We start from the raw sequence: 16196 nt of genomic DNA, 5'->3' as shown, positions 1-16196 counted from the left end.
ACATTGTAACAGTGTAACACTACTGCAAAAAAAGCAAACATCGTTCTGGGATGTATTAGCAGGAGTGTTGTAAGCAAGACTCGAGAAGTAATTCTGCTGCTCTACTCCACGCTGATTAGGCCTCAACTGGAGTATTGTGTCCAGTTCTGGGCACCACATTTCACAAAATATGTGGATAAGTTGGAGAAAGTCCAGAAAAGAGCAACAAAAATGATTAAAGGTCTAAGAAACATGACCTTTGAGGGAAGATTGAAAAAACTGGGTTTGTTTAGTCTGGCGAAGAGAAGACTGAGAGGGGACATGATAATAGTTCTCACGTACATAAAAGGTTGTTACAAGGAAGAGGGAGAAAAAATTTTCTCCTTAACCTCTGAGGAGAGGACAAGGAGCAATGGGCTTAAATTGTAGCAAGGGTGGTTTAGGTCAGACATTAGGAGAAACTTTCTAAATGTCAGGGTAGTTAAGCACTTGAACAAATTACCTAGGGAGGTTGTGGTTTTTAAGAGCAGGTTAGACAAACACCTGTCAGGGAAGGTCTAGATAATACTTAGTCCTGCCATGAGTGCAGGGGACTGGACTAGATAACCTCTCGAGATCCCTTCCAGTTCTATGATTCTATGTTTAGGGATAGATAGATAGATAGATAGATAGATAGATAGATAGATAGATAGATAGATAGATAGATAGATAGATAGATCATAAGACTAATGGAGATGGGAATTAAAAAGTTAGGGATGGCCCAGGTAATTCAAAATTTGTGTAACAAAGAGATTCCATGAGTCAATTCCCTCCCACCACACATACCTAATCCTAATAAGCAGAAAACATTCAGCCACCTAGATTCTGGGTCTTTGCAGTCAGTCTAATACCCAGGGCTGTGAAGCAGGAAGAAGCTTTTGGCAGAGTTTGGATGCTGGGATAAAGCAAATGTATTTTCAGCAGCTCTGAGTCAGTGTCATTTCAGACACACCGCCCCCGTGTTCTGTCTGCTATTTATACACAGCATTCAGCTTCTTCTCTCTGGATTGGCACTATCATTTAAATGAATGGCATATTTTTAGCATGGATTATGAAACACTGCTGTCCTTATGGAGGATTCTTTCTACTTTCGCTTTTAATCAGTAGAGTATTGGCAGAGGAATGATGTAAAGCCATCCCTGTTTCCTTGAACAGTTACCCTCACATCCTGAAATTTACAGCTACGCACTGGAAAATCACAGCCACTGCCTGAAACTGATAACTGTCCACAACTTTCTGTTAATGTATTTCTTGCTTTGTGCACAGGTACTCTTATCACAGTACTCTCTCTCATCACCTTTCTTTAATGGTTGCTCAGATACTACAGTGATGAGGATAGATAGATTCATTCTCCACACATGGGCGATGCTGCTTACTGACTCCCTTGTAGGACAGGCAACAATTTCTCCACTGTGAACAACACTTACAGTGCTGCACACTTATTCCTGGAAGGACGTACTTCCTGGAAGGAACTTTCAGCCCTGGAGCTCATAGGCCATTCCTGACTGTGACCCTAATAGCATCCCACTGCCAGAGAGCTAGAAGCTGCCTGGTAAGTAGCAGTGTGTCTCAGCTGGCCTGACCAGCTTAGTGTATCACCCCAACTCACTGTTGTCATAATCTGTATCAAAACGGTGTCATGTAAAGTATCCTATGCGAACTGGTAATGCATTGGCCATTAATATTATGGGGTGGTGCGTATGTTGGGGTGATATATGAAAAATCTGAAATATGTGCTGGACATATGGTCTTAAAATGTGATTGGCAGGAAGGGCTTAAATCCCCCCCCCCACCTTAGACAAAGGAATGTGGTCCCCCCTACTTGAATGTGCCTCCAATGTAGGTTGAACAAAGACACACAATAAAGGTACATGTACATAAAAGGTAAACAAAGCCATCAAACAAGGGAGTGGGGGAGATAACCACTTAACTAATTGGACTGGGAGGGAGAGACTGCAAAAATTACCATGGCATCATTTCCCTGCTGGACACAGCAAGCTGAGCCCCCAGGAGGGCTTCCTGATGTTGAAAACAAAGATTAACTTTGATGATATACGTGGGTAGAAAAAGTCATTTGGGTCTCCTTCAGCTGAAGAGAAAAAAAAACCCTACTGCTTCGAGCTCTGTGTTAGATCCTGGCTAAGAACTGGCCAGCCATGCTGGAAAAGCAACTGCGGTGATAAAACTACTTTGAACAAAAGATTCTAGTTTGTTAGGGTAGGTTTAGTCTTAGAAGCATAATTTTACCTTTGTTTGTTTGTTTGTAACCATTTCTATCCCAATTCCTTCTACTTGGTATCACTTCAATACCTGTTCTGTCTTAATAAACATAATCTTGTTTTTATTATGTAGCGTTTCAAACTGAAAGGTAAAATCCTCAGTCTCTTTAAAGGAGCAGCAAAGCGGGCTGTTGGTGTATCAGGGCTCTGAGCCAAAGTGCACATCACAGAAGCACCCAAGATTACAGGGCAGGCAGTGACACAACCCCTTATTGGTCTGGGTGAACCCCCAAAGCATCACACTGACCCCGTCTTCCAGAGGGGAATTGTCTAAGTGGGTAAAAATGGGATGGCAGGGGAGATGCAGCAGGGCACTTGTGCAGTACTCCTCCCCTGGCCCAGATGCACCTCTCCAGAGCGGGACGCACCTTCAGTAAATAGGTCCCAAACTAAGAGATGCCTACATTCTTTTTTTCTGAAAATGCTGTTCCTTCGTTTCACCAACAGTAAATCTCAGAATTATTTGTCTCCTTTTGAAGTACTTATCAAACCAAAACTCAAAAGGCTCAGCCTGGAGAGAAGATATCTCTAAGCAACTTTCTGCCATAAATATCTCAGCGAGACTGGAAATTACACCCATTATATCTAATTACAGGTGTGCGCGGTAATCAGTTTCGACATAATGACAGGCGCTGATCCTGCCTATGAATTATTGAGCTCGCCCTGACTTGGGAACTTGGATAAAAGGATTTGATGGGCGCTTCTGAGCGTTCTTTAAATAGTAGTTCCTTTCGCAGAGCAAATTGCAATTGCCTGTTTCACCCTTTACCAGCAGAATGCTGTGAATTGTCCTCCATTTTGCCTGACACAGATTTAAGGGGAGGCAGATTCCCCCCCACCCCCCGTTTTAATCCTGGCATTGCCAAGGAAGTTCAGTTTATTCCTATTCATTCTTTGTATTACAGCAGCACCAGAGATGCCCCCAACAAGATCAGGGCCTCATTGTGTGAGGCACTGTATAGACAGTCCCTGCCTACAAAAGCTCATAACCTAAAAGAGAGGTTGTAATGGGTGGATGAAACATGTCTGTGGTAGGTTAGGGGCAGGGAGAAGTTGGCTAACACATTATCCCTCTCCTTTTTCATGTATCCTTAGTAAGGTATTGAGAAGGGTAAGGGATTATTCATGGGATACAGAACCTTTTCCTTGTACTGTAGGTTGATAGTTGGAATCTGTCCAGGCTAATTCTGGCTAGTTGTTTGGTGGCCGTGTTAAATGAGTTGGATAGTTTTTCATTCCAGATCCCAGTGACAAGTGTCCACATCACGCACACAAACATCACCAAGGGAACTAAATGTGTCAGTCCCCACCGAGCGGCAAAGGCTTAGAAGGGCCGGGAGGTGGTTCCGCGGTATCTGAACTACGGCACAGTGTCCAGGCTATGATACAGTAAGCTTGCTGCAGTTGGTGCCACAGGAATTCTCGTTGATTTCTTCCTGGGGATCTTGGATGCTGCATGGTCCCTCCACGTCCCACGAGGGCACAATCTAGCCCTAGGTCTCTACTCCTGCCTGCCTGTACCCAGAGTCTTCTCCTCCTTCACAGAGAGCTGTCACTCTCGTGGCAGCCAATGTTCCTGTTGTGACCAACATCACCGGCAGCGTGGCTGTCAACAGGAGGCCAGGCCTGTCATATTTTAATTAAACAATTATCTTCAAGAAATTGGCACTCTGCTGTGGTCCCAGCCACACAATCAGAATTAGAAGCAGAAGGGAAAAAAAGACAAGAGAGCGAGTGCAAAAAGCCTGAAGAAAGATGGATAACAGACGGGACACCAGAGCTGGTGCAGAGGGGACGAGTGTTTTGATCACAGAGTTAAGGGTGAGCAGAGAAGATGTGGTGGCAATGGGAGAAGGAGGCGGTGTGGGGGGACGGGGGATGTGAGCAGCAGCGAAGGTGAACAATCAGAACAGCGGTAGGAGAGGAGGAAATGCAGTGAGCAGGGAAACACTGCCCTCACAGAACATCTCTCCCCCAGTCCAGGCCTCGTTTCTCACTACCAGGCACGGAACAGATGATGAAGTGTTAACAGAAGAGGCATCAAAAATCACCAGCAGGAGTTACTGTGACAGGTGGCACAAGAGGCTAAAGAGGGAATAAGATTTCTTAGCTCTGCTTGGGATGAGATGCAAATCTGCTCAGCTATAAAGAAGGATGAGTGGGAGGGTGGGGACGAGGAGAGAAGACAGAGACCCGAGTGTAGCAGAGAGAGCCTAGAGCATTAGGCCTGATGCAAGACTTGAGGCCTGAACTGTGAACCAAAGTCAGGGCATGTAAGTTCAGTGTCTTGGCACGTCCTGCTGGCACTGCTAAAACACACCGAATATGTAAACACATTCCAGCAGGCTGGCACAAGTATACACCCCAACCTAGCACAGGATAAGATGGTTTGACAGAAGTGATGAACGGAGATATTTTGTCAGAAACATCAGGAGTAAAGTACCCAGACAGAAGTGGTGAACAGGAATATTTTGTCTGAAACAACAGGAGAAAGGAATGAGAGGAGGTAGCAAACATATCACGGAACACGGAAGCTGACATGTCGGTTGTTTAGCCCAGGTTGTTTGTTTTAGTCTATAAATCTTGGGACACCTCGCCTTAACCCTTTGTCTGGCCTAAGGGGCAGCAGAAAGACCTGCTGCTGACTGAGCTGGTCCATTGTGACGGGCACACGTGTGTTAGTGTACCTATAGCCACTAAGCAGGGGTGCTAATACGGTGCTTAGTCGACAATAAACCCTGCCGAGCACCTTCGCCACTGAACCGAGACTGTGGTTTTTCTGGGCAGGTTCTATCGGGGTCCGCTGAGCCAGCCACATGTGCAGAGCTGGGACAGCACGCGGCAAGAACTCCCACGCAAGCCACACCGACAAGGTCCTAGAACCAAATCCCATTGACTGGACACATTACCTGCCCTGCTGTCTGGGGGCAAGGGTCTCTCCATTTCCCCATTACAAGAGAGGGGAGTGAATGGACCATAAGACAGGGAAAGGTAGGTGCAGCATGGATGGAAGTAACCCATGAAATGAGTCTATGAATCTAGCCCATGCTTACATGGCCAACGTGGTGAGTCCATCATAATAAATCCACCTTTAAAGATTTTTATTGCAGTAGAGTGAGGTGTGAGTGTGTGAAATGGTGATACGGAGCCATGTGGCTGGGACACTCTTGGAAACCTCGCCACAGATGCGACAGAGCCAACCCTACCTGTAGCGCATGACCTGAGAGGAGGGAGAGGTGGCGCTCCATGCTGAATGAGGAGTCACCAATTGCCAGATGTGCATGTCCCCTTGCTTAGTGGTGCTGTACCCCCAGCACCAACGACATACAGTCACACCGCCCTGGTTTCACCCCATTCTGCAACAGCACAACACCTCCATCACTCACCATCGCTGCACAGGATGCAGTGGTGTGCCCAGGCTCATGGGGACAGAAGACAGGAGCCAGGAGCCCCAACTCATCCCTGTGCAAGTGTGAAGCCCAGTGTCAGGACACTGCCTCCCCCCCCCGATCCTGGGGCTGCTGGCAGCCAGTTCAGCACCCAGCACAGGCTGGGCAGCTCTGACTTATATGGCCACTGTGGGCTTTGCAGCAGCTGGGAAACAGCTGAGGTTTAGAATTTCCTCAGCCACGATTCCCCCATTCCTGGCACGGGCCTCCCCAGTGCACCTCGGAATGCCCCTTTGCTGGGGGTGCTCGCCAGTGAGTGCAGAACCAGCCCCAGGATCCCTTCGCGCTGAAGGTGCAAAGGGGCAGCAGAACAATGGTGAATGGAGCCCACTGTTGTCAGATGGAGCATTTAGAATCCCAGGTAGGTACCTGAGGAATAAATGTAGAGATGGGATTTCTCTGCAGGGGGCTGAGTCTCCGAGAGGAATCGCAGGGCCAAAGGGAATATTAAATCTCTCACTCAAAATAATAATGATAAAAATCCAAACATCATCAGACAAATAAATAGAAAATAACACAATTGCCTAACAGTGTGTAACAGCAGACTGGGGAGATTTTAACCAGCTATTTTCACTGCAATGCTTAATATGCCACTCTCCCAAGCATAGCCTGAAATATATAATTTTTCATTATATTCCTGAATGTTTGACTTTAATATAATGAAGCTTTCTCCCTTCATTACACCAGAATACTGGCTGTATTATATTGCTTATGTGGGAACTATTTTTGACAATGTAAAAGCTGAAGCCCAAGAAAATGACCTCAAATGAAACCTCTTTCCTTCTCTCGCCTCTAAACTCCATGTAACAGCTGTAATTCATCACCAGGACAAATTCTTCCAGCGTCACATTTCCTGGTGGGCTGTAATTTGTCTCCTTGCTTTTCGCTCTCTTTTTGCTACCTGTGACTGCCCACTGATTTGCTTGCCTGAGTTTATGGTGTTTGACGCCGCCTCTATTTGAGTTTTTATTATAAATAGATCAGAAATCCTTGGTAACAATAAGCACCGGGGAAAACAAGAAATTGCTAAGCATGTTACACAAAAAGTGCATCCATGACTTGTTACAGATGCTACTGAATGCTGCAGTGCTGAGCCTGGGAGAAGGGGACGGGACTTTCCTTCTGAAACCTGAAACCGCACACAACTTGCCTGAGATGGGGCTTTGTCACAAACCGAGCCAAGGCTCAAGCTAAAATTCAAACACCTGTCCAGAGAACAAAGGTCCATTTTCCAGCAAATGTAAACAACTTCATGGCTTTGGAATGAGGTTGCCATCTGAATCTCAAATAATTTATTTGAGGGGGGATGGGGGGGGCACGCATAGCCACATGCATAAGAAGTCCAGCTGTCACCAGGGCTTCATCCTAGGGCTTCGCTACCAAATGACCAACACAGTAGGTGTCCTTCTAGAACGATGCTGCATATGTTCTTCCTGTAATATTCTGGCACCATGGATTGCCTTATTTACTTGCATGCGAGAACTTGTCAGCAGCAGCTACACTTAAGTGTGATTGGTCATAGTGAGACCCAGACAGTGAGAACAAACTTTACTGGCGATATGCTTGGTATCTAAAAAGAACTCCATCACATATAACATTTCTTCAAGACTTAGCTCCAGTACAGTCAGCTAAACAGATCAAATAGCACTCTCCAGACACTTTCTAGTGAAACTCTCGGACTTGTGACACAGCTACCCTAAGCCACCCTCTCTCTTTCTTCTCTCTCTCTTCCCTCCCACGGGATTTTGTTTTCTCTTCCTGCTGCATAAAACATTATTTTAAAGACAAAATACTAGGGGAAATCTTGCAGCAAAAGCCCATAATAAGGCTTTTATGCTAGGTCAATTTTTAGGCCTAATTGCCTTGACAGCATCTCTAATAAACCAGCCCTTAAAAAAAGGGGGGGAAGTTGCTGTGAGTTACTTTACATTCTCTCCCTGTTCCCAGAGAGGTTATATACATCTTTTAAAAGGAGCTCTAACCTGGTAAGGGATTAGCCCAAGAAGACATGTCCCAGTGGAAAAAAACCCACCAGTCTCCTCCAGAGTCACTGCACGTTTTAAATAAAATTGTGACAGCTGAGCTGTAGTTTTTACTCTTTTAAAGCAAATGCCGTTCAATTCAACATCCACGGAGGGCAATGGGAGTCTTGCAATGAGCTGTGGATCAGACCCTCAGTGCTGGTGAAAGACTGATAGCACCCAGATAGCCCTGAAGGTCTCTCTCAACGGAACAGATTCGGGTCAAGTCATGTCAGGACAAGCTTACCCATAATGCCTTGCCAATGTGCCTCACTCCAGCAATGGGGGTTGGTCTCAGAGCCCAAGCTCCAGCCTGAGCAGGAACAACTACACTAGCCAATAGGTGGAGTGTGGGCCAAATCTGGATCAGGAGATGCTTTTGAACAGACCCTGAAATCTTTATATTTACTTATTATTATAATTGGGTTTTTTTATTATTATTTTCCCTGGAGTCTGGATCTTGACCGTACCTTGACCAAGAAATTTGGACCTTAACAAAAAATAATGGACTACCTCTGATCTACACTGATATTTGTAACCCCATAATGCGAGATGAGCTTGTATCAGTTGACCTGGCCTGTGAGACTTGGTGCTACAGGGATATTTTTGCAGTGTAGAATTATCCTTAGGAATTCAGGAGCCTAAATCCCATTGGCTTCCAGTGAGACTGCCTAACCCACATTTGAAAATGGGACTTAGACTCCTAAGTCTCTTAGATACTTCTGAAAATGTTGCCCAGAATCTTTATCTTAAATGAGTGCGTGTGCATGTGTGTCGGGATTCCAATGAGCCCAGCAAAAGCCTTTTATGAGGAACCTTTGTGCACCCAAAACTTCTCCTGCAGTCACCTGCTACAGGACCAAATCCCATTCTCGTTTACACCAAAATCAATCCAGAGTCACTCTGCTGACTTCACTGAAGTTACTTCAGATTTACAGTGGTCTAAATGAGAGGAGAAGTGAGCCCAGCTTTGAAGCTGGGACAAGTAATTTATTCATCTGTTTGAAGAGATAGTATTGTGTGAGCAGCACAAGGCTTTCGTCTTTCTTCTTTGTTTCCCCTTGCAGAGCTGGGAGTCCGTTAATACTCATTAAGGTGCGAGATGAAGAGTACTAGTTTATGCTTTCTTCAAACAGTTCTGCCAAGGGACCCAAGTCCTGACCTGCAGCACCAACTGCTATTCCAATCTGAGGCCATGTGCCTCTCTGCCAGTACCTGAATCCCTGCCCTGCAGCATCGTCTGCTAGTCAAGTCTTGGGTCCCACACAGCTCTGCCACTCCATGTGAATCCTGAGCCATGGCACCATGGACCTATCCTGGTCTTGAGCTTCCCTCAAGCAGAAACTGAGGCCAGAGCAGGCAGCGGCTTTGTAATACACACTAGGATGAAAGACTAATAAACTCAATGCCAGTTGTGACTTCAGTGGGGATTGGCATCCATGGGTCTGATTCTGTGTTGTCCTGCACCTTGTGTTGTCATTTACTCCAGTACGAACTGAGTGCAAAATAGGTGCCCAATCAGGGTGGCAGCATTTTACATTCACCGGGCACTGGAGTAAATAACTGCACACAGTGCTGGGCACTAGAGAATCCATGTTTCAAAAGGTGAAAGGCTAATGCACTCACCCCCTCTGGCAGCTGATTGAGTGGGCCCAAAAAGGAGAGAATAGACATTGTCCCATTTTATTTCTGGAGAGAGGTGGAGCTGCTGGCATTGCTGTGTGGAGATCTGATAACTTTCTTTTTTTTTTTTTTTTTACACCCCTAGTTTTTTGCTGATTTTACACTGCTGATGGAAAGATGTGACCTCCATTAATTCATCTTGTAACATGCAGAGGATGTGACACATGTGCCCTTTAAACACCAGCTCGGCAGCTGAGACCCTCTCTCTTTGGGAACATTTCACCAGCGCAGATGGAACAGAGATGGTCAACGCGGCTCACTTCAGTTTTTGTCGACAGCTGACAGGAAGCCCAGTGTCAGGGACATAATTATTGAAAATTTAATGTTAATTGAGATGCACCTAATGACGAATAATTGTATATGGTGGTTTGATACATTCTTTGCAATATTTTGGAGGAGAAGAGATGAGACGAGATCAAAACAAACTACAGCTCGCGAGTGCCCGTAACCAACACCAAAGATCCCACACCTAACAAGCTGCTGTCATATGGGGAGAGCTCGGGTACGAGCCCTAATAGTGTCACAGATTGTCAGCTCTGGTGCTCTGCTGCCTTTCAAAGAAATGCCACTTGGGAGTGCTATCCTTCAAGAGCACTGAATACATGGCAGCACCTGGTGCTGCTGTTTGGAAAGCAGATGGTTTATCAAGTTCCCAAGGGCACTGGAACATCAGTCTGTTAGATGTTCTATCATCTAGAGCCACAACAAAAGATTTGTTTCTATTCCTAGAGAAGCCAGACCCAGGACCTTCCCCAATACTTAGAGGAAAGCCCCAGTGGCATTTCCTACTGGCTACTTTAGATGGCACATGATCTACTCTCTTTCTTTCCATACCCACCTCATTCTTGCAATCTCTTGTTCAGTCTTTCCTCGTACTGTAAAAACACCACGCCACTGAGCAGCAGCAAAATCACAAAGGCCCTTCTTGATTTATCTATGCCCTCTTCTTTAGAGCCCAATTTCCGGCTTGGAAAGGCACAGGCCAGTATTCCCATTGTCTCTCCTGCATGGTGGGAGGGACACAGGGCTGTTCTCACTGCTTGGGAGGGAGGGGAGGCTAGGCAAGCATTCCCACTGTCTTTGCTGCACCACTGGGGAGATCTTCACAAGAGTGGGAGGCTGGGTGAAATTTGCTGCCAGTGATCAGAAAAGGCCACAGCTTAGTCCAGCTGCTTCCTATGGACCCTTCCCATTCGGCCCCATGCCTTGACCAATCAGCCGAGGGTCATACCATACTGTGTATACAGCCAATGGAGCTCAGTAAAGGAAGCCATCACCAGCTGCTCCTGAATTTGTTCAGGCTGCTCCCGGCAAAGGCTACCCCAACCCACTGTAAGGCAGATAGGAACCGTTTCCTTCCTGGTGGGTTACTTCTACATTGGCCTCAGCAGCTGAGGAATCCTCTGCTTGTGTCTGCAGGCTGCTGGGGCTGAAGACTCCATTGCCAGAGGGTCACCAGGCAGGCACCAGAGGAATGATTTAGAAATGTAATTCTATAATAGGAAACTGAGGACCAGATCCTTAGTTGGTGTAAGTTAATAGTGTAGCTTCATTGACTTCCGTGGAGCTATGCTACTTGACACCAGCTAAGGATCTGGCCCTGAGTATTGATCACTCAGTAGTGACTAGTCAGTACGGCGATCGGGGTTTGGCTAGTGTGGTGGGCTGTTCACCCCACACCAGCCCTGCAGGGGCTAAGGTGGGGCAGATCACGCCAATTAACGTTACAGGTGGAGAGTCTGCTTGATTAAAAATGACTAATGGCTGATCAAGCCCAGCTGGGGAAGATGCTGCGCAAGATATCGAGCCAGGAAGTTTGCAGCAGAAAGGGCTGCAGTGTGGAAGACGGCAGTCATGCTCCAGGCTTAGAGAGAAGAAAAGCAGCAACCCCAGGAGAAGGAGGAGCCATGGAATCCTGACCCTGAAGGATGGGCTTAACTAGAAGGGGGAAGAAGAAAGCCTGCGAGCAGCAGAGTAGGAGGTCCAGGGAAAGAGCAGCAAGGCCTAATTTGATGGATCTCCAACAAGAAACTGCAGAACTGGAATTAATTTGCAACTGGACACCATCAAATTAGGTCTGAATAAAGACTGGGAGTGGATGGGTCACTATAAAAACTAATTTCCCCCACTGATACTCACACCTTCTTCTCAACTGTTTGAAATGGGCCACCTTGATTACACTGGCCTCATTAGCACTACAAAAGTGATTTTCCCTCCCTTGGTATTCACTCCTTCTTGTCAATTGTTGAGAATAGCCCACTTCCACCTTAACTGAATTGGCTCATTAGCACTGACCCCCCCCCCACTTGGTAAGGCAACTCCCATCTTTTCATGTGCTGTGTATTTATACCTCTCTACTGCATTTTCCACTCCATACATCTGATGAAGTATGTTTTAGCCCACGAAAGCTTATGCCCAAATAAATTTGTTAGTCTCTAAGATGTCACAAGGACTCCTCGTTGTTTTTATCCAAGGAGTGTTACTGAATTAGGAATTTAAACAGTTTGCAAATTAGGGATATTTTTTAATCTGGTAATTCACTTTCTAGTGAGCGATTTCCCCTGGGGGAATGGACGTAGCTATGGAGACGGCTATGCACTACAGAACGAGCCCCCAGATCAATTGCCACTCATGCTGAGTAACAATTAAAGAGCGTTTCCATGTGATGGCTGTGACAGGAGAAAGGGGGTGGCTCACAATACTCCCCCTGCTGGTGTGGATCAGCCTGATTGATGGCAGCTTCACAGAGGAAGCAAGGACAGAATGGGCCAAAGAAACTGAACAGATCTGGGCTGAGGAATATTAGCAGGGGAGCTCTACACCACAGCACAGCTTGCTCTCTGGATGGAAGACTTGGATCTCTGCTGCTCTCAATCTGACATGAACACTACAAATTCACTCAAAAAAACCCCCCAAAACCCTTGTAGAATCTATTAAATTCCCTGATTCCTGTTAATCTGAGTCAGATGCAGGGCCATTTTTTATTAAGATGCTATTTCGTGGTGTATGGTCTTTGTAACAACAGGGACGCCTCACCCTACCCAAAGCAAATTGTGAGCAAACCGGAGATCAGCACTTTTCTCCCCTCCAGGAAAATTGACTTTAATAATTTGGACAACTTGAAAGGCTCCTGCCACTGGGGAGGTAAATATTCATGACAGATAATTTTTAAAAGTCTTTGAGAAGTCGGCTCACACAGCAGTTGCTGCATTTTTCAAAAGGCTTTTTTTTTTTTGCTGCATTTCTTCAGCTCTTCATATTTAATAGGGGGGATTTGAGGCTTTTCATATTGAATTGTTTAATGCAAATAATAATTATTAATAATTAAATGAAATGCAGCAGAGGAACGGTAGGTGAAGTGACCTGTAGCTTTTGCAGCACTTGCATGGGGAGATACAAGGCTGACAAAAAAACTACCTGCTTACAAGAGACAGGGTTGGCAGTCCCAGATGCTTGCTGTGGAATATCCCAGCACTGGGAAGGAGGATGCATGATGGGAAAACTGCATCCTGGTTAAATGAGTGGGTTTAACTTCCTAACTGATGGGGAGTGGGAAGTTGATGGAGAGTTGAACAGGGGACATTACTGGAGAGATTTTCAGAGAGCTCAGTTTCCATTCAGGAACCTGTGTGCCAGATTTTCAAGTGCTTAGAGCCCAGCAGCTGAAGTTGTTCCATCAACTTATTTAGAGGTCTACTGGGAATTGAGCTCTTGGAAAATCTGGCCTCATAGATAGGACTAAGCTTTGGTGGGTGAAACTCAAGAGGTGTGGAGGTTTGTTCCAGGTAAGTTACTACAGAGTCCAAGCTATCCATACCTACTGGGTCTGATTCTGATCTCAGTTAAACTAGTGTAACTCCATTGAGTGGGGTTTTCAAAAGAGCCTAAGCAACTCAGGAGCATAAATCCCATTGAAAGCCGAGAGCTACTTGCCTCCTGTCCTGAGACACTGGGATTTCTGGCTTGCATGTGCAAACAATTTCAGAGAAGTGACTAGCCACTAATGCTGGGACAGTCACAGAGGGCACGTGGGCTGCTAACAACTGCTTGTTCTTGACTCCTGCAAATCCAGCCCTCCATTCTCTCTGTCTCAGCAACAGATGAGCTTATCTCAGTGTTTCAATGAATTCTGCCAGGAATTACCTTGGTCCTTATGATAGTTTTGATAGCGGCTTCAAACTCCTCTGAGTTATTGTAGTCCACCGTCCACACATGAGGTTTCCCTATGAAGTCCTCCACATAGGGGTGTTGGGAGGACACCTGAGAAAGGAAACAAAAAATGAACTGTGTGGTATTCCCTGCAGAAGGCACTGTGGCCACACGCAGTGACCTCCCTGCAGCTAGGCAATGTGAAAGGTGAGCTGATGGCAGCAGGAACAGTGATGAGAGCTACTAAACCCATTGCATGCAGAGATGGATCCAAAGTGGAACCTTTAATCCAAACCCACCTTCTCTCAGCCTTTAGGCTGATATTTTAAAACAGCCTAATGGTTTTGAATGCCTAAGTCCCAATAAAATTAAATTTGCCCCTCAGCGACTGGGCAAATCTCAACCTCAGAGATTCAGATGAAATCCATCCCAGATCGGAACCTCCCCCATCAGTGAGGTTTGAAAAACTAAGACCTGACTACAAGGTTTTGTAGAAGCACAATGCTCATTACAAAGATGAGACAAATGTCAAATCTGTGATCAAACGTGAAGTTTGGTGTTGGGCTAAACTGGAACTAGAATCTGAACCACCCTCGAATTTGCAAAACTAAAGCTGAGCATTCCTGTTTGCAGTGAGGACTCTTCCTCTGGGGATTGCTTCCTATTGGCAGTCACTTTTCCATCCTATAGAGCAATCTTCTTTCCCATCCTCTCCATGCATTTCTCCTTTATTTAAGCTTTGGGCATCTGTTGATTCAGCCTCATTGACATTGCTGCAAGGCAGCCAACAAGCACAGGTCGTGTCTCAGGAAGTAGGGCAAAGGGTGGAAGTTGAAGCTATACTTTTAAGGGGTGCACAGGACAGAGGAAAGAGTCCTGGTGCAGAGAAGGGACATTTTCTAAACAGAAAGGAGGATGAAAACTGGCAATGGTTACAAAGGGGCTTTGAAAGCAAGGAAGATGTGAAAAAGAGCATTTTATATAATGAGCATTATGCTTTGCCAGACATGATCATGCTCCCGCAGCCCTTTGCCGGGGAGAGGAGACAAAGTATCCATTAGAGGTGGGAGAACTTGCGCAGAAATTGATTTTTATTGTTTTGCCAAATGGCTTTAGGTGAAATTCTCCCCTCTGCAGGGGTGCCAGTGAAGTCCCATGGAGCTCATAGGCTTAAGGAGTGTCTAGTCCTTGGGCTGGACTTCTTCCCAGGGGGCAGAGTTCACCATTTGTGGGGGTTTTTTGCATCCTGGACATTTCGAGTTTCCATGTTTCAGCTGCTTTCTGGAGGGAGGCTGGTTTTCTAATCCACTCATGGCGCTGCTTACACAGCTGTGCTGTGAGTTGGAGCCCAGCTACTAATGTAAAGAACCCGCAGTGGAGGCTTCTTCACAGCAGGCTACAGACTCTGCCCCTTGCCAGCTGCAGGTTGTGATGCAAAGTGAACCTCTGGGTCACAGCATTCCCCAAAGATGCAGAGCCAAAGTAAACCTGGCAATTATTGAGAAGAAGACAGCATCAGCTGCACCAAAGGGCAGGACCATCCATTGAGCAAACCAACGGCCCCAATCCCGGGTAATCCCCATTCTCCTAACATATCGACCAATCAGCTGGGCTAAAACACAAAACCAAACCCAATATCCCATCTACCCTAAAGACCTTCAACTTTCCCATGATCTCAGCCCTGCCCAGAAGGCTCAGATACGTATAAATAAAGAGATGATGGCAATTAATTATCCCTCTCTTCTGCTTCTTTGCTGTCATCAGCACACTTCTCCCTAGTGACAGCAGCTAAGGATGGCAGGCTCGGCTGTTATAATGACACAAATTAAAAGCAGCAGGGCTGGCTGCACTGAAAGAATGATTCCAACACCTTCCATCTCACACACAAACACACCCACACATCATGCACACTCTCCGTAGCGGTTGCTCTGTTCACAGTTTTGCCAAGTCGCTGAGTGCGAACCGGGGCCCTCGCAACACAACCTGCATTATGCTAACATCAGCAAAACACAAAGAGGACATGGGAGGAGAATTAATTCTACAGGAGCTAATTACAGTGGCCCTGCTCTGTCTCTGTCTCTTGCCAAGATGAATGGCAAGCGAGCGTGCAGCCACCACACTGTAATGATGACAAACGGGCTGGCTGCCAAGGCAACGGAAGCACCCAACTGCCTGGAGAAGGGTGGCTACAGAAGATGCAATCCAGTCTGAGAGCCAGCGGAAAGGAGGCTATCAAGGGGGGGGCAGGATAGAGGACACCTTAGGGTAGATTCTAACTCACTTGGTAAGGAACAGCCTCAGACGGAAACAGAAGCTGAGAAAGAGGTCCTTGATGTGGCCAGTGGAGGGGCTTTCTCAGCAGGGATGTGGGAATTTACACGGCATTATCCACTTTATTAATAATACAAGGCTCAATTTTCTCAACCCTTTAACTTTTAAAGAGCTCCTGCTGCACTCAGATTAAATTCATAGCCAGCGGCAGGCCCAGGAGGGGAGTTTGCACAAAAAATATATATATATATATATATTCAGTCCTGTTTTAGAAAACCACAACCAGGAGCAATTCAAGTTCAGATCCCAACTTATCTGGGAGCCTA

General features: G+C 46.1%; 1 protein-coding gene across 1 annotated transcript in view; it reads right to left on the bottom strand.

Moving 5' to 3' along the window:
* The window catches only part of MGAT5B (alpha-1,6-mannosylglycoprotein 6-beta-N-acetylglucosaminyltransferase B), a 168343-nt gene that overhangs the window by 10807 nt on the left and 141340 nt on the right, over window positions 1–16196 (bottom strand). Inside the window, exon 15 of the mRNA XM_073310498.1 lies at window positions 13594–13710. Within this exon, the coding sequence (XP_073166599.1) occupies window positions 13594–13710 (117 nt within the window). The remainder of the gene's footprint in view (window positions 1–13593; window positions 13711–16196) is intronic.

This window comes from Lepidochelys kempii, chromosome 14 (genome assembly GCF_965140285.1).
Source record: "Lepidochelys kempii isolate rLepKem1 chromosome 14, rLepKem1.hap1, whole genome shotgun sequence".
NCBI lineage: Eukaryota > Metazoa > Chordata > Testudines > Cheloniidae > Lepidochelys > Lepidochelys kempii.
Note: the sequence above shows the minus strand (reverse complement) of the source record. Positions and strands in the feature narration are given on the sequence as shown.